Below are 27,835 nucleotides of genomic sequence, written 5' to 3'. Positions count from 1 at the left end.
TATTTCACAAATATTCTTCGTCGAAAAAACAGAAGCTAAAATGAAGAATTAAATTAAAATGTATTTATTATTCTTTACAATAAAAAATAAATGTACTTGAACATTGATTTAAATTGTCAGGAAAGAAGAGGAAGGAATTTAAAAGGTAAAAAGGTATACGTGTTTAAAAATCATAAAATCATTTTTAAGGTTGTATTTTTTCTCTAAAATTGTCTTTCTGAAAGTTATAAGAAGCAAAGTAAAAAAATAATGAATTTATTTCAACAAGTGAAGACCAAGTCTTTAAAATATTTTCTTGGATTTTCAAATTCTATTTGAGTTTTGTCTCTCTTAGAATTAAAAATGTCGAGCAAAGTGAGACCAGCTTGCTAGTAAATAAATACCATTTAAAAAATAGAGGCAGCTCACTGGTAAGTGCCCGCGGGCACCACGTTGGTGACCCCTGGTCTAGAGGATGAAGATAATAATGAAGATGATGATGCAATATTACCTGGCACCTTCACACCGTACACGTTAGCTTCCTCGATGCAGTCAATCATCAGCAGGTGGTCTGACACTTCTGTGGTTGCAACATTCTCTCCTTTCCATCTGTAATTATAGTACACTTCCTGTACTTCATCAATATCAATTATAGTACACTTCCTGTACTTCATCAATATCAATTATAGTACACTTCCTGTACTTCATCAATATCAATTATAGTACACTTCCTGTACTTCATCAATATCAATGATTGTACACTTCCTGTACTTCATCAATATCAATTATAGTACACTTCCTGTACTTCATCAATATGAACAACATAACTTAGATTGTTACATCTAGTCTTAGACTTAGACTGGTCACATCTAGTCTTAGACTTAGATTGGTCACATCTAGTCTTAGACTTAGATTGGTCACATCTAGTCTTAGACTTAGACTGGTCACATTTAGTCTTAGACTTAGATCGGTCAGATCTAGTCTTAGACTTAGACTGGTCACATCTAGTCTTAGACTTAGATTGGTCACATCTAGTCTTAGACTGGTCACAACTAGTCTTAGACTTAGATTGGTCACATCTAGTCTTAGACTTAGATTGGTCACATCTAGTCTTAGACTTAGATTGGTCACATCTAGTCTTAGTCTTAGATCGGTCAGATCTAGTCTTAGACTTAGACTGGTCACATTTAGTCTTAGACTTAGATCGGTCAGATCTAGTCTTAGACTTAGACTGGTCACATCTAGTCTTAGACTTAGATTGGTCACATCTAGTCCTAGACTTAGACTGGTAACATCTAGTCTTAGACTTAGATTGTTACATCTTGTCTTAGACTTAGACTGGTCACATCTAGTCTTAGACTTAGATCAGTCACATCTAGTCTTGGACTCAGATTGGTCACATCTAGTCTTAGACTTAGATTGGTCACATCTAGTCTTAGACTTAGATTGGTCATATCTAGTCTTAGACTTAGATTGGTCACATCTAGTCTTAGACTTAGATTGGTCACATCTAGTCATGTAATTATAGTACACTTCCTGTACTTCCTGTACTACTACTACTACTTACATGTTATGTGAGAGTCAAGGAAGGATGATGTCATGTTATGTGAGAGTCAAGCAAGGATGATGTCATGTTATGTGAGAGTCAAGGAAGGATGATGTCATGTTATGTGAGAGTCAAGCAAGGATGATGTCATGTTATGTGAGAGTCAAGCAAGGATGATGTCATGTTATGTGAGAGTCAAGCAAGGATGATGTCATGTTATGTGAGAGTCAAGCAAGGATGATGTCATGTTATGTGAGAGTCAAGCAAGGATGATGTCATGTTATGTGAGAGTCAAGCAAGGATGATGTCATGTTATGTGAGAGTCAAGCAAGGATGATGTCATGTTATGTGAGAGTCAAGCAAGGATGATGTCATGTTATGTGAGAGTCAAGCAAGGATGATGTCATGTTATGTGAGAGTCAAGCAAGGATGATGTCATGTTATGTGAGAGTCAAGCAAGGATGATGTCATGTTATGTGAGAGTCAAGCAAGGATGATGTCATGTTATGTGAGAGTCAAGCAAGGATGATGTCATGTTATGTGAGAGTCAAGCAAGGATGATGTCATGTTATGTGAGAGTCAAGCAAGGATGATGTCATGTTATGTGAGAGTCAAGCAAGGATGATGTCATGTTATGTGAGAGTCAAGCAAGGATGATGTCATGTTATGTGAGAGTCAAGGAAGTATGATGTCATGTTATGTGAGAGTCAAGGAAGGATGATGTCATGTTATGTGAGAGTCAAGCAAGGATGATGTCATGTTATGTGAGAGTCAAGCAAGGATGATGTCATGTTATGTGAGAGTCAAGCAAGGATGATGTCATGTTGTGTGAGAGTCAAGCAAGGATGATGTCATGTTATGTGAGAGTCAAGCAAGGATGATGTCATGTTATGTGAGAGTCAAGCAAGGATGATGTCATGTTATGTGAGAGTCAAGCAAGGATGATGTCATGTTATGTGAGAGTCAAGCAAGGATGATGTCATGTTATGTGAGAGTCAAGCAAGGATGATGTCATGTTATGTGAGAGTCAAGCAAGGATGATGTCATGTTATGTGAGAGTCAAGCAAGGATGATGTCATGTTATGTGAGAGTCAAGCAAGGATGATGTCATGTTATGTGAGAGTCAAGGAAGGATGATGTCATGTTATGTGAGAGTCAAGCAAGGATGATGTCATGTTGTGTGAGAGTCAAGCAAGGATGATGTCATGTTATGTGAGAGTCAAGCAAGGATGATGTCATGTTATGTGAGAGTCAAGGAAGTATGATGTCATGTTATGTGAGAGTCAAGCAAGGATGATGTCATGTTATGTGAGAGTCAAGCAAGGATGATAGCATGTTATGTGAGAGTCAAGCAAGGATGATGTCATGTTATGTGAGAGTCAAGCAAGGATGATGTCATGTTATGTGAGAGTCAAGGAAGGATGATGTCATGTTGTGTGAGAGTCAAGCAAGGATGATGTCATGTTATGTGAGAGTCAAGCAAGGATGATGTCATGTTGTGTGAGAGTCAAGCAAGGATGATGTCATGTTATGTGAGAGTCAAGGAAGGATGATGTCATGTTGTGTGAGAGTCAAGCAAGGATGATGTCATGTTGTGTGAGCGTCAAGCAAGGATGATGTCATGTTGTGTGAGAGTCAAGCAAGGATGATGTCATGTTGTGTGAGCGTCAAGCAAGGATGATGTCATGTTGTGTGAGAGTCAAGCAAGGATGATGTCATGTTGTGTGAGAGTCAAGCAAGGATGATGTCATGTTGTGTGAGCGTCAAGCAAGGATGATGTCATGTTATGTGAGAGTCAAGGAAGGATGATGTCATGTTATGTGAGAGTCAAGGAAGGATGATGTCATGTTATGTGAGACTCAAGCAAGGATGATGTCATGTTATGTGAGAGTCAAGGAAGGATGATGTCATGTTATGTGAGACTCAAGCAAGGATGATGTCATGTTGTGTGAGAGTCAAGGAAGGATGATGTCATGTTATGTGAGAGTCAAGGAAGGATGATGTCATGTTATGTGAGACTCAAGCAAGGATGATGTCATGTTATGTGAGAGTCAAGGAAGGATGATGTCATGTTATGTGAGAGTCAAGCAAGGATGATGTCATGTTATGTGAGAGTCAAGCAAGGATGATGTCATGTTGTGTGAGCGTCAAGCAAGGATGATGTCATGTTGTGTGAGCGTCAAGCAAGGATGATGTCATGTTATGTGAGAGTCAAGCAAAGATGATGTCATGTTGTGTGTGATTGAGGGACCTGAAGGTGTCTCCAACACGGTCCTGAAAGAAGACGAAGCCTTCATGGTCGATCTTCAAGATGTCTCCAGTGTTGAAGTAAACGTCTCCTTTGACAAAAACGTCTTTCAGCTTCTTCTTGTCAGTCTGATGTTGGTTTTTAGCATAACCACTGAAGGGGGCGCTCTCTGCGATCCTACACACCAGCAGACCGCTCTCTCCTAAATGCAAGCCAAGCAACAGGATCAGACTGTTTGCTCTTTACACTCACTTCCTGTCCTGGTGCTCTTGTTTTGTCACTCTTTCCTGTTTGGTCTCTACCTTTACTTTCTGTTCCATGTCCTGTCAGCGCACCTGTTCCTGGTTTAATTAGTTCCACCTGGGTCCCTCCTTCACTGCTGGATCATTTCTGTCACGTGTTGCTTTGGCGTGACCCAAGGATGCAGAGAATGTAAGTAAAACACAACTTATTAGCTACAAAGAGGCGTGGAACCAAATCAGCACACGAAGCATCGGTCTCTCGAGGAACAACCATCCAGCGCTGAAGGAGGGACCCAGGTGGAACTAATTAAACCAGGAATAGGTGTGCTGACAGGACATGGAACAGAAAGTAAAGGTAGAGACCAAAGAGGAAACACTGACAAAACAAGAGCACCAGGACAGGAAGTGATTGTAAACACAGGAAAAGCCACTGACAGAGGATTTGTGTGACTTGTTGGAATATTACAGGGCTCACCTCTTGGAACCTCCATGCAAAATCCTTTGGAGTCTCGAACCACCTCCTCTTTCTCCGTATCAAACCTGAGGAGAGCATAATTGTACGCCATCTGAAGGAGAAACCACGGACAACTTGTGACCATCATGACTTCCTCTGAAGGCAGCCTGAATTGAATGAAAAGTTACTTTTGCAACTTGCTCAAAGTTAGATTTAGTAGAGTGGAAACACTGTTGAAGCTACTATCATATATATATATATATCTCACTAAGACTTGGCAAGTTGTGAGTAAAGAGGTATGATCAAAATGGTATACATTTCACGGAGAGTCCAGAGCCATTTTGAGAGATAATGAGCTAGCCAAGATGTAGAGGAGGAACCACAGATCCCTTCAACAACAACAAGACTATTTTTGAGGCTGAGTGTAATGAGGATGATCTACGAGACACTAAGCATCATGTAGCAGTATTGCTCAGTGCTAAATACAAACATAATAAAACAATCACTTACTGTACAATGTCTGCTCTCACTGGGATAAAGACTTTTGGCATGTTTATATCTTCCCCTTTAAATGAACATCTAAGACTAGATGTGACCAATCTAAGTCTAAGACTAGATGTGACCAATCTAAGTGTAAGACTAGATGTGACCAATCTAAGTCTAAGACTAGATGTGACCAATCTAAGTCTAAGACTAGATGTGACCAATCTAAGTCTAAGACTAGATGTGAGCAATCTAAGTCCAAGAGTAGATGTGACCAATCTAAGTCTAAGACTAGATGTGAGCAATCTAAGTCCAAGACTAGATGTGACCAATCTAAGTCTAAGACTAGATGTGACCAATCTAAGTGTAAGACTAGATGTGACCAATCTAAGTCTAAGACTAGATGGGACCAATCTAAGTCTAAGACTAGATGTGACCAATCTAAGTCTAAGACTAGATGTGACCAATCTAAGTCTAAGACTAGATGTGACCAATCTAAGTCTAAGACTAGATGTGACCAATCTAAGTCTAAAACTAGATGTGACCAATCTAAGTCTAAGACTAGATGTGACCAATCTAAGTCTAAGACTAGATGTGACCAATCTAAGTCTAAAACTAGATGTGACCAATCTAAGTCTAAGACTAGATGTGACCCATCTACGTCTAAGACTAGATGTGACCAATCTAGCCACGAGGGCCAGCCGTCGGGTCGCGGAGCCCGCCGTGCCACGCGCGCCAAGGGGCGGGCCGAAACCCGCCCCAAAGCCCTGAGACTTCCGATCCCGGTAATGATCCTTCCGCAGGTTCACCTACGGAAACCTTGTTACCATTAAAGCCTTGAAGACCACACAGTGACCATTAAAGACTTGAAGACCACACAGTGACCATTAAAGACTTGAAGACCACACAGTGACCATTAAAGCCTTGAAGACCACCCAGTGACCATTAAAGACTTGAAGACCACACAGTGACCATTAAAGACTTGAAGACCACACAGTGACCATTAATCTAAGTCTAAGACTAGATGTGACCAATCTAAGTCTAAGACTAGATGTGACCAATCAAAGTCTAAGACTAGATGTGACCAATCTAAGTCTAAGACTAGATGTGAGCAATCTAAGTCTAAGACTAGATGTGACTGATCTAAGTCTAAGACTAGATGTGACCAATCTAAGTCTAAGACTAGATGTGACTGATCTAAGTCTAAGACTAGATGGGACCAATCTATGTCTAAGACTAGTCTAAGAACTGATTAAGTCTACTAGGATGAGAAGATAAAGGTCTTCTAAGACCAACCAAACAGTCCAGTTGTGATGGACTGAAGGTCCTGGGACTACCAAGACCAGATGAATGAGAATCTTTACAGACAAATAAAATCCAATGTTGGCTAACGTTGGTAAACTTTGCTACATGGCCATCATTAGCTAACAAAGCTAATATGTGTGTTGTGTTAAGAGCTGTAAGACATAATGCTAACAACACATTCTTACTTTGTGCAGGAAGTGAACTCGGCCAACGGCTCCGATCTTTCCAGCGTAGTTGACAAAACCGATGTTTCCTTCGGTGGCTCCGTAACATTCAAACACACCAATCTTCCCAAAGCGCTGAAGAAAGTCCTCCCAGGTGTCCGCTCGCAGTCCGTTTCCCAAAGCTAGTCGCACTTTATGGTCTCGCTCGTTGTCTCGCTGAGGGCGCACAGGAGCCCCAGTCAGGCGAGGAGACCAGAAACCTCATTCAGGTTTTACCTTGGGCGTATTGCACAGGTAGCGCATGATCTCGCCGATGTACTGAATGACGGTGACCTCGTACTTCCTGCAGTCGCTCCAGAAGTGGCTGGCAGAAAACTTCTGTCTTAGGACCACGGTGATGCCTGCACTCCAGACACACACAACCTTCAGACTTGAAGACCACACAGTGACCATTAAAGACTTGAAGACCACACAGTGACCATTAAAGACTTGAAGACCACACAGTGACCATTAAAGCCTTGAAGACCACACAGTGACCATTAAAGACTTGAAGTAACTCTTTACTAGTGTAAGGAACAAGAAGTAACTCTTTACTAGTGTAAGGAACAAGAAGTAACTCTTTACTAATGTAAGGAACAAGAAGTAACTCTTTACTTGTGTAAAGAACAGAAAGTATATTTTTATATGTGTAGCAAAGATCTACTTCCTGTTCCTTACACGAGTAAATAGTTGCTTCCTGTTTCTTGCAATAATAAAGAGCTACTTCCTGTACCTTACACGAGTAAAGAGTTACTTCCTGTTCCTTACACTAGTAAAGAGTTACTTCTTGTTCCTTACATGTGTAAAGAGTTACTTCCTGTTCCTTACAGTAGTAAAGAGTTACTTCCTGTTCCTTACACGAGTAAAGAGTTACTTCTTGTTCCTTACACCAGTAAAGAGTTACTTCCTGTTCCTTACAGTAGTAAAGAGTTACTTCCTGTTCCTTACACTAGTAAAGAGTTGCTTCCTGTTCCTTACACAAGTAAAGAGTTACTTCCTGTTCCTTACAGTAGTAAAGAGTTACTTCCTGTTCCTTACAGTAGTAAAGAGTTACTTCCTGTTTCTTGCAATAATAAAGATCTACTTCTTGTTCCTTACAGTAGTAAAGAGTTACTTCCTGTTACTTACACGAGTAAAGAGTTACTTCCTGTTCCTTACACTAGTAAAGAGTTACTTCCTGTTACTTACATGAGTAAAGAGTTACTTCCTGTTTATTGCAATAACAAAGAACTACTTTGTCTTTCTTGCACAAATAAAACAATATTTCCTGTTTCTTGCACATTGTGATTTCTCCTGTGATTTGACAGTAAATACTTGCTGATGAGTGGTAATTACCCTGGTCTTATGACTTGTTGATGAGTGGTAATTACCCTGGTCTTGTGACTTGTTGATGAGTGGTAATTACCCTGGTCTTATGACTTGTTGATGAGTGGTAATTACCCTGGTCTTATGATTTGTTGATGAGTGGTAATTACCCTGGTCTTATGACTTGTTGATGAGTGGTAATTACCCTGGTCTTATGACTTGTTGATGAGTGCCTGGTCTTATGACTTGTTGATGAGTGGTAATTACCCTGGTCTTATGGCTTGTTGATGAGTGGTAATTACCCTGGTCTTATGGCTTGTTGATGAGTGGTAATTACCCTGGTCTTATGACTTGTTGATGAGTGGTAATTACCCTGGTCTTATGACTTGTTGATGAGTGGTAATTACCCTGGTCTTATGGCTTGTTGATGAGTGGTAATTACCCTGGTCTTATGAGTTGTTGATGAGTGGTAATTACCCTGGTCTATGGCTCCACACAGTATTTATGACTTGTTGATGAGTGGTAATTACCCTGGTCTATGGCTCCACACAGTATGTATGACTTGTTGATGAGTGGTAATTACCCTGGTCTTATGACTTGTTGATGAGTGCCTGGTCTTATGACTTGTTGATGAGTGGTAATTACCCTGGTCTTATGGCTTGTTGATGAGTGGTAATTACCCTGGTCTTATGGCTTGTTGATGAGTGGTAATTACCCTGGTCTTATGACTTGTTGATGAGTGGTAATTACCCTGGTCTTATGACTTGTTGATGAGTGGTAATTACCCTGGTCTATGGCTCCACACAGTATTTATGACTTGTTGATGAGTGGTAATTACCCTGGTCTATGGCTCCACACAGTATGTATGACTTGTTGATGAGTGGTAATTACCCTGGTCTTATGACTTGTTGATGAGTGGTAATTACCCTGGTCTTATGGCTTGTTGATGAGTGGTAATTACCCTGGTCTTATGGCTTGTTGATGAGTGGTAATTACCCTGGTCTTATGACTTGTTGATGAGTGGTAATTACCCTGGTCTTATGGCTTGTTGATGAGTGGTAATTACCCTGGTCTATGGCTCTACACAGTATATATGACTTGTTGATGAGTGGTAATTACCCTGGTCTATGGCTCCACACAGTATGTATGACTTGTTGATGAGTGGTAATTACCCTGGTCTATGGCTCCACACAGTATGTATGACTTGTTGATGAGTGGTAATTACCCTGGTCTATGGCTCCACACAGTATGTATGGCTTGTTGATGAGTGGTAATTACCCTGGTCTATGGCTCCACACAGTATGTATGACTTGTTGATGAGTGGTAATTACCCTGGTCTATGGCTCCACACAGTATGTATGACTTGTTGATGAGTGGTAATTACCCTGGTCTATGGCTCCACACAGTATGTATGACTTGTTGATGAGTGGTAATTACCCTGGTCTATGGCTCCACACAGTATGTATGACTTGTTGATGAGTGGTAATTACCCTGGTCTATGGCTCCACACAGTATGTATGACTTGTTGATGAGTGGTAATTACCCTGGTCTATGGCTCCACACAGTATGTATGACTTGTTGATGAGTGGTAATTACCCTGGTCTATGGCTCCACACAGTATGTATGACTTGTTGATGAGTGGTAATTACCCTGGTCTATGGCTCCACACAGTATTTATGACTTGTTGATGAGTGGTAATTACCCTGGTCTATGGCTCCACACAGTATGTATGACTTGTTGATGAGTGGTAATTACCCTGGTCTTATGACTTGTTGATGAGTGCCTGGTCTTATGACTTGTTGATGAGTGGTAATTACCCTGGTCTTATGGCTTGTTGATGAGTGGTAATTACCCTGGTCTTATGGCTTGTTGATGAGTGGTAATTACCCTGGTCTTATGACTTGTTGATGAGTGGTAATTACCCTGGTCTTATGACTTGTTGATGAGTGGTAATTACCCTGGTCTTATGGCTTGTTGATGAGTGGTAATTACCCTGGTCTTATGACTTGTTGATGAGTGGTAATTACCCTGGTCTATGGCTCCACACAGTATTTATGACTTGTTGATGAGTGGTAATTACCCTGGTCTATGGCTCCACACAGTATGTATGACTTGTTGATGAGTGGTAATTACCCTGGTCTTATGACTTGTTGATGAGTGGTAATTACCCTGGTCTTATGGCTTGTTGATGAGTGGTAATTACCCTGGTCTTATGGCTTGTTGATGAGTGGTAATTACCCTGGTCTTATGACTTGTTGATGAGTGGTAATTACCCTGGTCTTATGGCTTGTTGATGAGTGGTAATTACCCTGGTCTATGGCTCTACACAGTATATATGACTTGTTGATGAGTGGTAATTACCCTGGTCTATGGCTCCACACAGTATGTATGACTTGTTGATGAGTGGTAATTACCCTGGTCTATGGCTCCACACAGTATGTATGGCTTGTTGATGAGTGGTAATTACCCTGGTCTATGGCTCCACACAGTATGTATGACTTGTTGATGAGTGGTAATTACCCTGGTCTATGGCTCCACACAGTATGTATGACTTGTTGATGAGTGGTAATTACCCTGGTCTATGGCTCCACACAGTATGTATGACTTGTTGATGAGTGGTAATTACCCTGGTCTATGGCTCCACACAGTATGTATGACTTGTTGATGAGTGGTAATTACCCTGGTCTATGGCTCCACACAGTATGTATGACTTGTTGATGAGTGGTAATTACCCTGGTCTATGGCTCCACACAGTATGTATGACTTGTTGATGAGTGGTAATTACCCTGGTCTATGGCTCCACACAGTATGTATGACTTGTTGATGAGTGGTAATTACCCTGGTCTATGGCTCCACACAGTATGTATGACTTGTTGATGAGTGGTAATTACCCTGGTCTATGGCTCCACACAGTATGTATGACTTGTTGATGAGTGGTAATTACCCTGGTCTATGGCTCCACACAGTATGTATGACTTGTTGATGAGTGGTAATTACCCTGGTCTATGGCTCCACACAGTATGTATGACTTGTTGATGAGTGGTAATTACCCTGGTCTATGGCTCCACACAGTATGTATGACTTGTTGATGAGTGGTAATTACCCTGGTCTTATGGCTTGTTGATGAGTGGTAATTACCCTGGTCTATGGCTCCACACAGTATGTATGACTTGTTGATGAGTGGTAATTACCCTGGTCTATGGCTCCACACAGTATGTATGACTTGTTGATGAGTGGTAATTACCCTGGTCTATGGCTCCACACAGTATGTATGACTTGTTGATGAGTGGTAATTACCCTGGTCTATGGCTCCACACAGTCCCATGAGGAAGCCAGACGTGTGGTAGAGCGGCAGGTAGATGTAGATGACATCATCAGAGCGGACGCCAGCAATGGACTGAAGAAGACTGGCAAACCAAAGTCTCTTGTGGTTTATGACAGCGGCCTTGGGGAGACCTTCAGGTGACATTACCAACACAATCATGTTATCCAGATGTGTACAGGTGAGCAAAGTCCTTCAGGTGACATTACCAACACAATCATGTTATCCAGGTGTGTGCAGGTGAGAAACGTCCTTCAGGTGACATTACCAACACAATCATGTTATCCAGGTGTGTACAGGTGAGCAAAGTCCTTCAGGTGACATTACCAACACAATCATGTTATCCAGGTGTGTGCAGGTGAGCAAAGTCCTTCAGGTGACATTACCAACACAATCATGTTATCCAGGTGTGTGCAGGTGAGAAAAGTCCTTCAGGTGACATTACCAACACAATCATGTTATCCAGATGTGTACAGGTGAGCAAAGTCCTTCAGGTGACATTACCAACACAATCATGTTATCCAGGTGTGTGCAGGTGAGAAACGTCCTTCAGGTGACATTACCAACACAATCATGTTATCCAGGTGTGTACAGGTGAGCAAAGTCCTTCAGGTGACATTACCAACACAATCATGTTATCCAGGTGTGTGCAGGTGAGCAAAGTCCTTCAGGTGACATTACCAACACAATCATGTTATCCAGGTGTGTGCAGGTGAGAAAAGTCCTTCAGGTGACATTACCAACACAATCATGTTATCCAGATGTGTACAGGTGAGCAAAGTCCTTCAGGTGACATTACCAACACAATCATGTTATCCAGGTGTGTGCAGGTGAGAAACGTCCTTCAGGTGACATTACCAACACAATCATGTTATCCAGGTGTGTACAGGTGAGCAAAGTCCTTCAGGTGACATGACCAACACAATCATGTTATCCAGGTGTGTGCAGGTGAGAAAAGTCCTTCAGGTGACATTACCAACACAATCATGTTATCCAGGTGTGTGCAGGTGAGAAAAGTCCTTCAGGTGACATTACCAACACAATCATGTTATCCAGGTGTGTGCAGGTGAGAAAAGTCCTTCAGGTGACATTACCAACACAATCATGTTATCCAGGTGTGTGCAGGTGAGAAAAGTCCTTCAGGTGACATTACCAACACAATCATGTTATCCAGGTGTGTGCAGGTGAGCAGGTGTTACCTGTGGTTCCTGAGGTAAAGATGTAGAGTGCAGGACTGCTGATGTGAACGTTGGCTCTCAGCTCAGGTGACACAGGTGTACCTGAGGCCTGTTGAATCTTGTGTGAGAGACACTGGATGTTCTTGGACTCAGGACCTTCACCCACCATGAACACACGGACTCCCTGCTGGTCCAGACTTGGAAGAACTTCCTCTGCTGCCTCTTGGAGGTCTGATGATCAACATGTCATCATTAGGACTGTGTGGTGCTGCTGCTGTTGTTGTTGTTGTTGTTGGACACCATGGAGACACTAGCCACTAGACACTAGACACTAGACCCTAGACACTAGCCACTAGACACTAGACACTAGCCACTAGCCACTAGACCCTAGACACTAGACCCTAGACACTAGACACTAGACACTAGCCACTAGACACTAGCCACTAGACACTAGACACTAGCCACTAGACCCTAGACACTAGACACTAGACACTAGCCACTAGACACTAGACACTAGCCACTAGCCACTAGACCCTAGACACTAGACCCTAGACACTAGACACTAGACACTAGACACTAGACACTAGCCACTAGACACTAGACACTAGCCACTAGCCACTAGACCCTAGACACTAGACCCTAGACACTAGACCCTAGACACTAGACACTAGACACTAGACACTAGACACTAGCCACTAGACACTAGCCACTAGACACTAGACACTAGACACTAGCCACTAGACACTAGACACTAGACACTAGCCACTAGACACTAGCCACTAGACACTAGACACTAGACACTAGCCACTAGACACTAGCCACTAGACACTAGACACTAGCCACTAGCCACTAGCCACTAGACACTAGACACTAGACACTAGCCACTAGACACTAGCCACTAGACACTAGACACTAGACACTAGCCACTAGACCCTAGACACTAGCCACTAGACACTAGACACTAGCCACTAGACACTAGACACTAGACACTAGCCACTAGCCACTAGACACTAGCCACTAGACACTAGCCACTAGACACTAGACACTAGCCACTAGACACTAGACACTAGACACTAGCCACTAGACCCTAGACACTAGCCACTAGCCACTAAACACTAGCCACTAGCCACTAGACACTAGCCACTAGACACTAGACACTAGACACTAGCCACTAGCCACTAAACACTAGCCACTAGCCACTAAACACTAGACACTAGCCACTAGACACTAGCCACTAGACCCTAGACACTAGACACTAGCCACTAGACACTAGACACTAGCCACTAGACACTAGACACTAGCCACTAGACACTAGCCACTAGACACTAGACACTAGCCACTAGCCACTAGACCCTAGACACTAGACACTAGCCACTAGACACTAGACACTAGCCACTAGACACTAGCCACTAGACACTAGACACTAGCCACTAGACCCTAGACACTAGCCACTAGCCACTAGACACTAGACACTAGCCACTAGACACTAGACACTAGACACTAGACACTAGACACTAGACCCTAGACACTAGACACTAGACACTAGCCACTAGACACTAGACACTAGCCACTAGACACTAGCCACTAGACACTAGACACTAGACACTAGCCACTAGACCCTAGACACTAGCCACTAGCCACTAAACACTAGACACTAGCCACTAGACACTAGCCACTAGACACTAGACACTAGACACTAGCCACTAGACACTAGACACTAGCCACTAGACACTAGACACTAGCCACTAGCCACTAGACACTAGACACTAGACACTAGCCACTAGACACTAGCCACTAGACCCTAGACACTAGCCACTAGCCACTAAACACTAGACACTAGCCACTAGACACTAGCCACTAGACCCTAGACACTAGACACTAGCCACTAGACACTAGACACTAGCCACTAGACACTAGACACTAACCACTAGACACTAGCCACTAGACACTAGACACTAGCCACTAGCCACTAGACCCTAGACACTAGACACTAGCCACTAGACACTAGACACTAGCCACTAGACACTAGCCACTAGACACTAGACACTAGCCACTAGACCCTAGACACTAGCCACTAGCCACTAGACACTAGACACTAGCCACTAGACACTAGACACTAGACACTAGACACTAGACACTAGACCCTAGACACTAGACACTAGACACTAGCCACTAGACACTAGACACTAGCCACTAGACACTAGCCACTAGACACTAGACACTAGACACTAGCCACTAGACCCTAGACACTAGCCACTAGCCACTAAACACTAGACACTAGCCACTAGACACTAGACACTAGACACTAGACACTAGACACTAGCCACTAGACCCTAGACACTAGCCACTAGCCACTAAACACTAGACACTAGCCACTAGACACTAGCCACTAGACACTAGCCACTAGACACTAGACACTAACCACTAGACACTAGCCACTAGACACTAGACACTAGCCACTAGCCACTAGACCCTAGACACTAGACACTAGCCACTAGACACTAGACACTAGCCACTAGACACTAGCCACTAGACCCTAGACACTAGACACTAGCCACTAGACACTAGACACTAGACACTAGACACTAGCCACTAGACCCTAGACACTAGCCACTAAACACTAGACACTAGCCACTAGACACTAGCCACTAGACCCTAGACACTAGCCACTAGCCACTAAACACTAGACACTAGCCACTAGACACTAGACACTAGCCACTAGACACTAGACACTAGACACTAGCCACTAGACACTAGACACTAGCCACTAGCCACTAAACACTAGACACTAGCCACTAGACACTAGACACTAGACACTAGACACTAGACACTAGCCACTAGACCCTAGACACTAGACACTAGCCACTAGACCCTAGACACTAGACACTAGCCACTAGACACTAGACACTAGCCACTAGACACTAGACACTAACCACTAGACACTAGCCACTAGACACTAGACACTAGCCACTAGCCACTAGACCCTAGACACTAGACACTAGCCACTAGACACTAGACACTAGCCACTAGACACTAGCCACTAGACACTAGACACTAGCCACTAGACCCTAGACACTAGCCACTAGCCACTAGACACTAGACACTAGCCACTAGACACTAGACACTAGACACTAGACACTAGACACTAGACCCTAGACACTAGACACTAGACACTAGCCACTAGACACTAGACACTAGCCACTAGACACTAGCCACTAGACACTAGACACTAGACACTAGCCACTAGACCCTAGACACTAGCCACTAGCCACTAAACACTAGACACTAGCCACTAGACACTAGACACTAGACACTAGACACTAGCCACTAGACCCTAGACACTAGCCACTAGCCACTAAACACTAGACACTAGCCACTAGCCACTAGACACTAGACACTAGACACTAGCCACTAGACACTAGACACTAGCCACTAGACACTAGCCACTAGACACTAGACACTAGACACTAGACACTAGCCACTAGACACTAGCCACTAGACACTAGACACTAGACACTAGCCACTAGCCACTAGACCCTAGACACTAGACACTAGCCACTAGACACTAGACACTAGACACTAGACACTAGCCACTAGACCCTAGACACTAGCCACTAAACACTAGACACTAGCCACTAGACACTAGCCACTAGACCCTAGACACTAGCCACTAGCCACTAAACACTAGACACTAGCCACTAGACACTAGACACTAGCCACTAGACACTAGACACTAGACACTAGCCACTAGACACTAGACCCTAGACACTAGCCACTAGACACTAGACACTAGACACTAGCCACTAGACACTAGCCACTAGACACTAGACACTAGCCACTAGACCCTAGACACTAGCCACTAGCCACTAGACACTAGCCACTAGACACTAGACACTAGACACTAGACACTAGACACTAGACCCTAGACACTAGACACTAGACACTAGCCACTAGACACTAGACACTAGCCACTAGACACTAGCCACTAGACACTAGACACTAGACACTAGCCACTAGACCCTAGACACTAGCCACTAGCCACTAGACACTAGACACTAGCCACTAGACACTAGACACTAGACACTAGACACTAGACACTAGCCACTAGACCCTAGACACTAGCCACTAGCCACTAAACACTAGACACTAGCCACTAGCCACTAGACACTAGACACTAGACACTAGCCACTAGACACTAGACACTAGCCACTAGACACTAGACACTAGACACTAGACACTAGACACTAGACACTAGCCACTAGACACTAGCCACTAGACACTAGACACTAGACACTAGCCACTAGCCACTAGACCCTAGACACTAGACACTAGCCACTAGACACTAGACACTAGACACTAGACACTAGCCACTAGACCCTAGACACTAGCCACTAGCCACTAAACACTAGACACTAGCCACTAGACACTAGCCACTAGACCCTAGACACTAGCCACTAGCCACTAAACACTAGACACTAGCCACTAGACACTAGACACTAGCCACTAGACACTAGACACTAGACACTAGCCACTAGACAGTAGACCCTAGACTCTAGACACTAGCCACTAGACACTAGACACTAGACACTAGACACTAGACACTAGCCACTAGACCCTAGACACTAGCCACTAGCCACTAAACACTAGACACTAGCCACTAGCCACTAGACACTAGACACTAGACACTAGACACTAGACACTAGACACTAGCCACTAGACCCTAGACACTAGCCACTAGCCACTAAACACTAGACACTAGCCACTAGCCACTAGACACTAGACACTAGACACTAGCCACTAGACACTAGACACTAGCCACTAGACACTAGCCACTAGACACTAGACACTAGACACTAGACACTAGACACTAGACACTAGACACTAGACACTAGCCACTAGACACTAGACACTAGACACTAGCCACTAGCCACTAGACCCTAGACACTAGACACTAGCCACTAGACACTAGACACTAGACACTAGACACTAGCCACTAGACCCTAGACACTAGCCACTAGCCACTAAACACTAGACACTAGCCACTAGACACTAGACACTAGCCACTAGACACTAGCCACTAGCCACTAAACACTAGACACTAGCCACTAGACACTAGACACTAGACACTAGCCACTAAACACTAGACACTAGCCACTAGACACTAGACACTAGACACTAGCCACTAAACACTAGACACTAGCCACTAGACACTAGACACTAGCCACTAGACACTAGCCACTAGCCACTAGACACTAGACACTAGCCACTAGACCCTAGACACTAGCCACTAGACACTAGCCACTAAACACTAGACACTAGACACTAGACACTAGACACTAGCCACTAGCCACTAGACCCTAGACACTAGACACTAGCCACTAGACACTAGACACTAGACACTAGACACTAGCCACTAGACCCTAGACACTAGCCACTAGCCACTAAACACTAGACACTAGCCACTAGACACTAGACACTAGCCACTAGACACTAGCCACTAGCCACTAAACACTAGACACTAGCCACTAGACACTAGACACTAGACACTAGCCACTAAACACTAGACACTAGCCACTAGACACTAGACACTAGACACTAGCCACTAAACACTAGACACTAGCCACTAGACACTAGACACTAGCCACTAGACACTAGCCACTAGCCACTAGACACTAGACACTAGCCACTAGACCCTAGACACTAGCCACTAGACACTAGCCACTAAACACTAGACACTAGACACTAGACACTAGCCACTAGCCACTAGACACTAGACACTAGACACTAGACACTAGACACTAGACCCTAGACACTAGACACTAGCCACTAGACACTAGCCACTAGACACTAGCCACTAGACACTAGACACTAGCCACTAGACCCTAGACACTAGACACTAGCCACTAGACACTAGACACTAGACACTAGACACTAGCCACTAGACCCTAGACACTAGCCACTAGCCACTAAACACTAGACACTAGCCACTAGACACTAGACACTAGCCACTAGACACTAGCCACTAGCCACTAAACACTAGACACTAGCCACTAGACACTAGACACTAGACACTAGCCACTAAACACTAGACACTAGCCACTAGACACTAGACACTAGACACTAGCCACTAAACACTAGACACTAGCCACTAGACACTAGACACTAGCCACTAGACACTAGCCACTAGCCACTAGACACTAGACACTAGCCACTAGACCCTAGACACTAGCCACTAGACACTAGCCACTAAACACTAGACACTAGACACTAGACACTAGACACTAGCCACTAGCCACTAGACCCTAGACACTAGACACTAGCCACTAGACACTAGACACTAGACACTAGACACTAGCCACTAGACCCTAGACACTAGCCACTAGCCACTAAACACTAGACACTAGCCACTAGACACTAGACACTAGCCACTAGACACTAGCCACTAGCCACTAAACACTAGACACTAGCCACTAGACACTAGACACTAGACACTAGCCACTAAACACTAGACACTAGCCACTAGACACTAGACACTAGACACTAGCCACTAAACACTAGACACTAGCCACTAGACACTAGACACTAGCCACTAGACACTAGCCACTAGCCACTAGACACTAGACACTAGCCACTAGACCCTAGACACTAGCCACTAGACACTAGCCACTAAACACTAGACACTAGACACTAGACACTAGCCACTAGCCACTAGACACTAGACACTAGACACTAGACACTAGACACTAGACCCTAGACACTAGACACTAGCCACTAGACACTAGCCACTATATCACTCTTTGTTGACTGTGTGCATGCGACAAGTGAAACTTGGGAACAATTCAACTCCTTTTTTAATGACAAGGTTGCTTCTATTGGGGGCAAATCTTTCTCCTTCTCCATTGAGTTTGAATGATGGAGCCACTCAGTACTCACTGTCACAATCTTTGTATACAAGTTAGCAGAATAATTGTATACAAGTTAGCAGAATAATTGTATACAAGTTAGCAGAATAATTGTATACAAGTTAGCAGAATAATTGTATACAAGTTAGCAGAATAATTGTATACAAGTTAGCAGAATAATTGTATACAAGTTAGCAGAATAATTGTATAGAAGTTATCAGAATAATTGTATACAAGTTAGCAGAATAATTGTCTAGAAGTTAGCAGAATAATTGTATACAAGTTAGCAGAATAATTGTATACAAGTTATCAGAATAATTGTATACAAGTTAGCAGAATAATTGTATACAAGTTAGCAGAATAATTGTATACAAGTTAGCAGAATAATTGTCTAGAAGTTATCAGAATAATTGTAAAGAAGTTATCAGAATAATTGTATAGAAGTTATCAGAATAATTGTCTAGAAGTTATCAGAATAATTGTCTAGAAGTTATCAGAATAATTGTATACAAGTTATCAGAATAATTTTCTAGAAGTCATCACACCACTTTATGAGTTGCCCTACGAGAAGACAAAAGCTGTCTTTGATCTTATCAAGCAAAAGGCCTACTGCTAGCATTTTAGCTACATAGTTAGCATCTTCACTTTGAGGATTTGATCAGTTTTATCAGAATACTGTGCTTGTTCTTTAGCAAGTCTTTAATTGTGATGAGACAGAAAAAAGATGCCAGAGTGGGCCTTGATTACAGCGAAGGAAAAGGCACTACCGGGACAGCAGCCGACGAAGGATCTCCTCACACTGCTAGTTTGTGCTAATGCTAACTATGTGAATCCGCTGCTTATTTATCATTTGCAAAGTCCCAGAGTGTTGAACAATGCCACGATGGGCCTTGATTACAGCCAATGAGAAGGCACTACCGGGACACCAGCCGACGAAGGATCTATTCCCAAACAGCAGGACAATTGTGGCACAGTGGAGTTCTTACCGGCGCCCACCAGCAGCACTTTGGCGTCGCAGCAGGAGAAACAATGCAGCAGAGATTTGGACCTGATGTTGGAGTTGAGGAGCGCAGAACAACACCCGAGTTTGCTGAGAGCCAACCACACAAACACAAAGTTTGGCTCGTTGCCCATCAACAATGCCGCACTTTGACCTTCCTGCAACAAAGTGCTCAACACCCGAGCCACTTTGTTGCTCTCCTGGTCGGCTTGTTGGTAAGTCCAACTTCTGTCCTGGAACCACAGGAACTTCTTGTGCGGGTCTTTGGCCACGTGGTCCAGGAAGGCGTCCAAGATGCTGTGGAACCTTTTCTTGCTGCTCAACTTCCTCATCCTGGAGCCCACTCGGAGGGCAGCCATGGTGTACCTGAGGTCACAGGCCAGGTAGGGCTTGGTGCAGTAGACCCAGGACAAGACCGCCAGCAGGCCTGCCAGAGCCGAGAACAAAACCAAGGCAAACATGACCACAAACACACAACTTTTCTTCCTCTCGTGAGAGACTGCATGTGGTTTCTGAAGTCATTTGACACCAAAGTGCTTAGGGGGCGTGGTTTGAAGGGGGCGTGGCTTGAAGGGATTAGGCCAGTTGCTTAAAGTCATATGAACGAGTGATTAATTATTGATGTGATTTTAGGACAAACAGACAAAATATGAATGAGTGTTTAATTATTGATGTGATTTTAGGACAAACAGACAAAATATGAATGAGTGATTAATTATTGATGTGATTTTAGGACAAACAGACAAAATATGAATGAGTGATTAATTATTGATGTGATTTTAGGACAAACAGACAAAATATGAATGAGTGTTTAATTATTGATGTGATTTTAGGACAAACAGACAAAATATGAATGAGTGATTAATTATTGATGTGATTTTAGGACAAACAGACAAAATATGAATGAGTGATTAATCATTGATGTGATTTTAGGACAAACAGACAAAATATGAATGAGTGATTAATTATTGATGTGATTTTAGGACAAACAGACAAAATATGAATGAGTGATTAATTATTGATGTGATTTTAGGACAAACAGACAAAATATGAATGAGTGATTAATTATTGATGTGATTTTAGGACAAACAGACAAAATATGAATGAGTGATTAATTATTGATGTGATTTTAGGACAAACAGACAAAATATGAACAAGTGTTTAATTATTGATGTGATTTTAGGACAAACAGACAAAATATGAATGAGTGATTAATTATTGATGTGATTTTAGGACAAACAGACAAAATATGAACGAGTGTTTAATTATTGATGTGATTTTAGGACAAACAGACAAAATATGAACGAGTGTTTAATTATTGATGTGATTTTAGGACAAACAGACAAAATATGAATGAGTGATTAATTATTGATGTGATTTTAGGACAAACAGACAAAATATGAATGAGTGATTAATTATTGATGTGATTTTAGGACAAACAGACAAAATATGAACGAGTGTTTAATTATTGATGTGATTTTAGGACAAACAGACAAAATATGAATGAGTGATTAATTATTGATGTGATTTTAGGACAAACAGACAAAATATGAATGAGTGATTAATTATTGATGTGATTTTAGGACAAACAGACAAAATATGAATGAGTGATTAATTATTGATGTGATTTTAGGACAAACATACAAAATATGAATGAGTGATTAATTATTGATGTGATTTTAGGACAAACAGACAAAATATGAATGAGTGATTAATTATTGATGTGATTTTAGGACAAACAGACAAAATATGAATGAGTGATTAATTATTGATGTGATTTTAGGACAAACAGACAACATTAAAAGAATGACAGAAAGCAAGTTGACTTTGTTTGGTCAAGTTAGGATGTTAATGTTCACCTGCTGTGTTCTGCCTGGGATTTGAACCATGAACTCTCCACACCTCAGCTGACATTCTATATATTTTATTCACATAAGATTAGTACTAGAAATAATGATTACTCACCTGCAGATATATAATATATATTTATTCCAAGAAGATTATTATGATTACTCACCTGCACTTGCTGAGTATTTAGGACTCCCCTGCTGGAGGACTGGGCTTGTTTTGTTGCATTTGGCTGTGGTTTTTGTTTGGAGAAGGATTCTGCTTGGAGTCCTTGGTTGTAGGGGTCGGCCTCCTGGCAGGTGGCCAGACCTGTTGGTGGTGGTGGTGGGGGGGGTGGGGGGGGGGGGGTCAGCTGGTTCTCGGTGGACTGTGGGTTTGATGGCTGGATCGCTGGTCTTTTTTATGGATTTGATTGTTTATATTTGTTGTATATAGTGTATGTATATATGTATGTGTGTATATATGTATGTATGTAATTATATTGTTGTATATAGTGTATGTATATATGTATGTGTGTATATATGTATGTATGTAATTATACTGTTGTATATAGTGTATGTATATATGTATGTGTGTATATATGTATGTATGTAATTATATTGTTGTATATAGTGTATGTATATATGTATGTGTGTATATATGTATGTATGTAATTATATTGTTGTATATAGTGTATGTATATATGTATGTGTGTATATATGCATGTATGTAATTATATTGTTGTATATAGTGTATGTATATATGTATGTTTGTATATATGTATATATGTATGTATGTAATTATATTGTTGTATATAATGTATGTATATATGTATGTGTGTATATATGTATGTATGTAATTATACTGTTGTATATAGTGTATGTATATATGTATGCATGTAATTATATTGTTGTATATAGTGTATGTATATATGTGTGTAATTATATTGTTGTATATAGTGTATGTATATATGTGTGTAATTATATTGTTGTATATAGTGTATGTATATATGTATGTTTGTATATATGTATATATGTATGTATGTAATTATATTGTTGTATATAATGTATGTATATATGTATGTGTGTATATATGTATGTATGTAATTATACTGTTGTATATAGTGTATGTATATATGTATGTAATTATATTGTTGTATATAGTGTATGTATATATGTATGCATGTAATTATATTGTTGTATATAGTGTATGTATATATGTGTGTAATTATATTGTTGTATATAGTGTATGTATATATGTGTGTAATTATATTGTTGTATATAGTGTATGTATATATGTATGTTTGTATATATGTATATATGTATGTATGTAATTATATTGTTGTATATAATGTATGTATATATGTATGTGTGTATATATGTATGTATGTAATTATACTGTTGTATATAGTGTATGTATATATGTATGTAATTATATTGTTGTATATAGTGTATGTATATATGTATGCATGTAATTATATTGTTGTATATAGTGTATGTATATATGTGTGTAATTATATTGTTGTATATAGTGTATGTATATATGTATGTAATTATATTGTTGTATATAGTGTATGTATATATGTATGTATGTAATTATATTGTTGTATATAGTGTATGTATATATGTATGTGTGTATATATGTATGTATGTAATTATACTGTTGTATATAGTGTATGTATATATGTATGTAATTATATTGTTGTATATAGTGTATGTATATATGTATGTATGTAATTATATTGTTGTATATGGTGTATGTATATATATGTGTGTGTGTGTGTGTGTGTGTGTGTGTGTGTGTGTGTGTGTGTGTGTGTGTGTGTGTGTGTGTGTGTGTGTGTGTGTGTGTGTGTGTGTGTGTGTGTGTGTGTGTGTGTGTGTGTGTGTGTGTACAAAGTAGAAAAGCAGTGAAGTTGTGTAAATGTTAAATAAAAAGAGAATACAACAAATCCTTTTCAACTTCTATTCAATAGAATAGACTGCAAAGACATACAACATATTTCATGTTCACACTGACAAACTTTCTTCTGTTTTGCAAATATTAGCTCATTTGGAATTTGATGGCTGCAACATGTTTCAAAAAGGGCATGTTCACCACTGTGTTACATGGCCTTTCCTTTCAACAACACTCAGTAAAGGTTTGGGAAGTGAGGAGACACATTTTGGAAGTGGAAGTCTTTCCCATTCTTGGCATTGTCTTGCTGAAATAAGCAGGGGCGTCTATGATAACACCCCTGCATGTACGCCCCGTCCATGATGTATATTATGAAGTATAACTCAGGATTAATGTACATAAATGTATATTATGAAGTATAACTCGGGATTAATGTACATAAATGTATATTATGAAGTATAACTCAGGATTAATGTACATAAATGTATATTATGAAGTATAACTCGGGATTAATGTATATAAATGTATATTATGAAGTATAACTCAGGATTAATGTACATAAGTGTATATTATGAAGTATAACTCAGGATTAATGTACATAAATGTATATTATGAAGTATAACTCAGGATTAATGTACATAAGTGTATATTATGAAGTATAACTCAGGATTAATGTACATAAATGTATATTATGAAGTATAACTCGGGATTAATGTACATAAATGTATATTATGAAGTATAACTCGGGATTAATGTACATACATTTATATTATGAAGTATAACTCGGGATTAATGTACATAAATGTATATTATGAAGTATAACTCGGGATTAATGTACATAAATGTATATTATGAAGTATAACTCGGGATTAATGTACATAAATGTATATTATGAAGTATAACTCGGGATTAATGTACATAAATGTATACTATGAAGTATAACTCAGGATTAATGTACATAAATGTATATTATGAAGTATAACTCAGGATTAATGTACATAAATGTATATTATGAAGTATAACTCAGGATTAATGTACATAAATGTATATTATGAAGTATAACTCGGGATTAATGTACATAAATGTATATTATGAAGTATAACTCGGGATTAATGTACATAAATGTATATTATGAAGTATAACTCGGGATTAATGTACATAAATGTATATTATGAAGTATAACTCGGGATTAATGTACATAAATGTATACTATGAAGTATAACTCAGGATTAATGTACATAAATGTATATTATGAAGTATAACTCAGGATTAATGTACATAAATGTATATTATGAAGTATAACTCAGGATTAATGTACATAAATGTATATTATGAAGTATAACTCGGGATTAATGTACATAAATGTATATTATGAAGTATAACTCAGGATTAATGTACATAAATGTATATTATGAAGTATAACTCGGGATTAATGTATATAAATGTATATTATGAAGTATAACTCAGGATTAATGTACATAAGTGTATATTATGAAGTATAACTCGGGATTAATGTACATAAATGTATACTATGAAGTATAACTCAGGATTAATGTACATAAATGTATATTATGAAGTATAACTCAGGATTAATGTACATAAATGTATATTATGAAGTATAACTCAGGATTAATGTACATATTAGGTCTGAAATAAATATAAATCTATCTTGGAGGAAAAGTTCAATACTTGTTAATCATTTGTAACAAAAAAGGTGAAAACATGAACTAAGATGATGATTTGTCCTTGTCGCCACCTTGTGGACATTTTCCTAATTACATTTGTTCTCCTTCAAATCAACTTGAAAATGACGTCATTTAATTCCACGTCCAGAAAATCACATGCCAGTTATTGATTGATGTATTTATGTACATGCCTTCATAACAATAAACATTCAGAAATATAGGATGGAATATATCTATACACATATAGTAAATATATAGTATGATGGAATATATTTATACACATATAGTAAATATATACACTACATTGTATGATGGAATATATTTATACACATATAGTAAATATATACACTACATTGTATGATGGAATATATTTATACACATATAGTAAATATATACACTACATTGTATGATGGAATATATTTATACACATATAGTAAATATATACACTACATTGTATGACGGAATATATTTATACACATATAGTAAATATATACACTACATTGTATGATGGAATATATTTATACACATATAGTAAATATATACAGTACATTGTTTTAAGAAGTACATGCAAGTTTTCCAAACATATGTTGTCCATATTGTGTTGTCATCATATATCATATGTCATACATCACATGTCATATTATATAGCATGTCTTATATTATATATCATGTCATATATTATATATCATATGTCATATATCATGTCATATTATATATCATGTCATATATCATATATCATGTCATATATCATATGTCATATATCATATGTCATATTATATATCATGTCATATTATATGTCATATATCATATGTCATATTATATATCATGTCATATATTATATGTCATATATCATATGTCATATTATATATCATGTCATATATCATATGTCATATTATATATCATGTCATATATTATATGTCATATATCATATGTCATATTATATATCATGTCATATATTATATGTCATATATCATATGTCATATTATATATCATGTCATATATCATATGTCATATATTATACGTCCTATACAAAGGCATTATATATCATGTGATATAATATATGTCACATGTCATTACAACAACATCACACAAACTCTTCATTGTTGAAGTAAACAATAAAGTTAAAGTAGCAATGATTGTCACACACACACACACACACACACACACACACACACACACACACACACACACACACACACACACACACACACACACACACACAAGGTGTGGTGGAATGTGTCCTCTGCATTTGACCCATCACCCTTGTTCACCCCCTGGGAGGTGAGGAGAGCAGTGAGCAGCAGTGGTGGCTGCGCCCGGGAATCATTTTTGGTGATGTAAGCCCCAATTCCAAGCCGTGATGCTGAGTGCCAAGCAGGGAGGTCATGGCTCACCTTTTTATAGTCTTTGGTATGACTCGGCCGGGGTTTCAACTCACAACCTACCCATCTCAGGGCGGACACTCTAACCACTAGGCCACTGAGCGGGTTATTATTATTCAGACAATTAATGAGACAATTAATGAGACAATAAGATAATTAACTAGACAATTAATAATAATAATAGATTCTATTTATATAGCACTTTCCTAGACACTCAAAGTGCTTCACAGAGAAGTGAGAAGCCATCATTCATTTTTACAACTCATTCATTCATCATTCATTCACCAGTGTGAGCGGCACCGGGTGAGGGTGAAGTGTCCTGCTCAAGGACACAACGGCAGACATTCTTTGGATGGTAAGAGGCGGGGAGCGAACCTGCAACCCTCAGCTTTATGGCACGGACGCTCTACCCACTACCTACTTATTTAACGAGACAATTAATGAGACAATTAATGAGACAATTAAGACGATTAATAAGACAATTAAGTAGACAATAATTAATAAACAATAACTTACATGCACGACCACTCTGCAAATAATTGCTTATTTCCATTTGCTGCTTGCTATTTTCTACATGTTTGTTATTGTTTATAGTTTCATATTGTTGACATGTTTATTGTTTATAGTTTCATATTGTTGACATGTTTGTTATTGTTTATAGTTTCATATTGTTGACATGTTTGTTATTGTTTATAGTTTCATATTGTTGACATGTTTGTTATTGTTTATAGTTTCATATTGTTGACATGTTTGTTATTGTTTATAGTTTCATATTGTTGACATGTTTGTTATTGTTTATAGTTTGATATTGTTGACATGTTTGTTATTGTTTATAGTTTCATATTGTTGACATGTTTGTTATTGTTTATAGTTTGATA

The 27,835-nt window shown here is 39.8% G+C and overlaps 1 protein-coding gene across 1 annotated transcript in view; it reads right to left on the bottom strand.

Annotated features, from left to right (window-relative positions):
- LOC133640735 (long-chain fatty acid transport protein 2-like) overlaps positions 1 to 20,673 on the bottom strand; it is a 31,374-nt gene extending 10,701 nt beyond the window's left edge. The window contains exons 1-8 of the mRNA XM_062034313.1: positions 20,154 to 20,673; positions 12,287 to 12,496; positions 11,063 to 11,221; positions 6,698 to 6,822; positions 6,443 to 6,637; positions 4,491 to 4,581; positions 3,777 to 3,975; positions 491 to 588 (exon numbers count right to left, since the gene is read on the bottom strand). Of these exons, the coding sequence (XP_061890297.1) occupies positions 491 to 588; positions 3,777 to 3,975; positions 4,491 to 4,581; positions 6,443 to 6,637; positions 6,698 to 6,822; positions 11,063 to 11,221; positions 12,287 to 12,496; positions 20,154 to 20,628 (1,552 nt within the window). The 5' untranslated portion in view covers positions 20,629 to 20,673. The remainder of the gene's footprint in view (positions 1 to 490; positions 589 to 3,776; positions 3,976 to 4,490; positions 4,582 to 6,442; positions 6,638 to 6,697; positions 6,823 to 11,062; positions 11,222 to 12,286; positions 12,497 to 20,153) is intronic.
- Positions 20,674 to 27,835: the final 7,162 nt, after the last annotated feature.

Source organism: Entelurus aequoreus, linkage group LG02, assembly GCF_033978785.1.
Source record: "Entelurus aequoreus isolate RoL-2023_Sb linkage group LG02, RoL_Eaeq_v1.1, whole genome shotgun sequence".
NCBI lineage: Eukaryota > Metazoa > Chordata > Actinopteri > Syngnathiformes > Syngnathidae > Entelurus > Entelurus aequoreus.
Note: the sequence above shows the minus strand (reverse complement) of the source record. Positions and strands in the feature narration are given on the sequence as shown.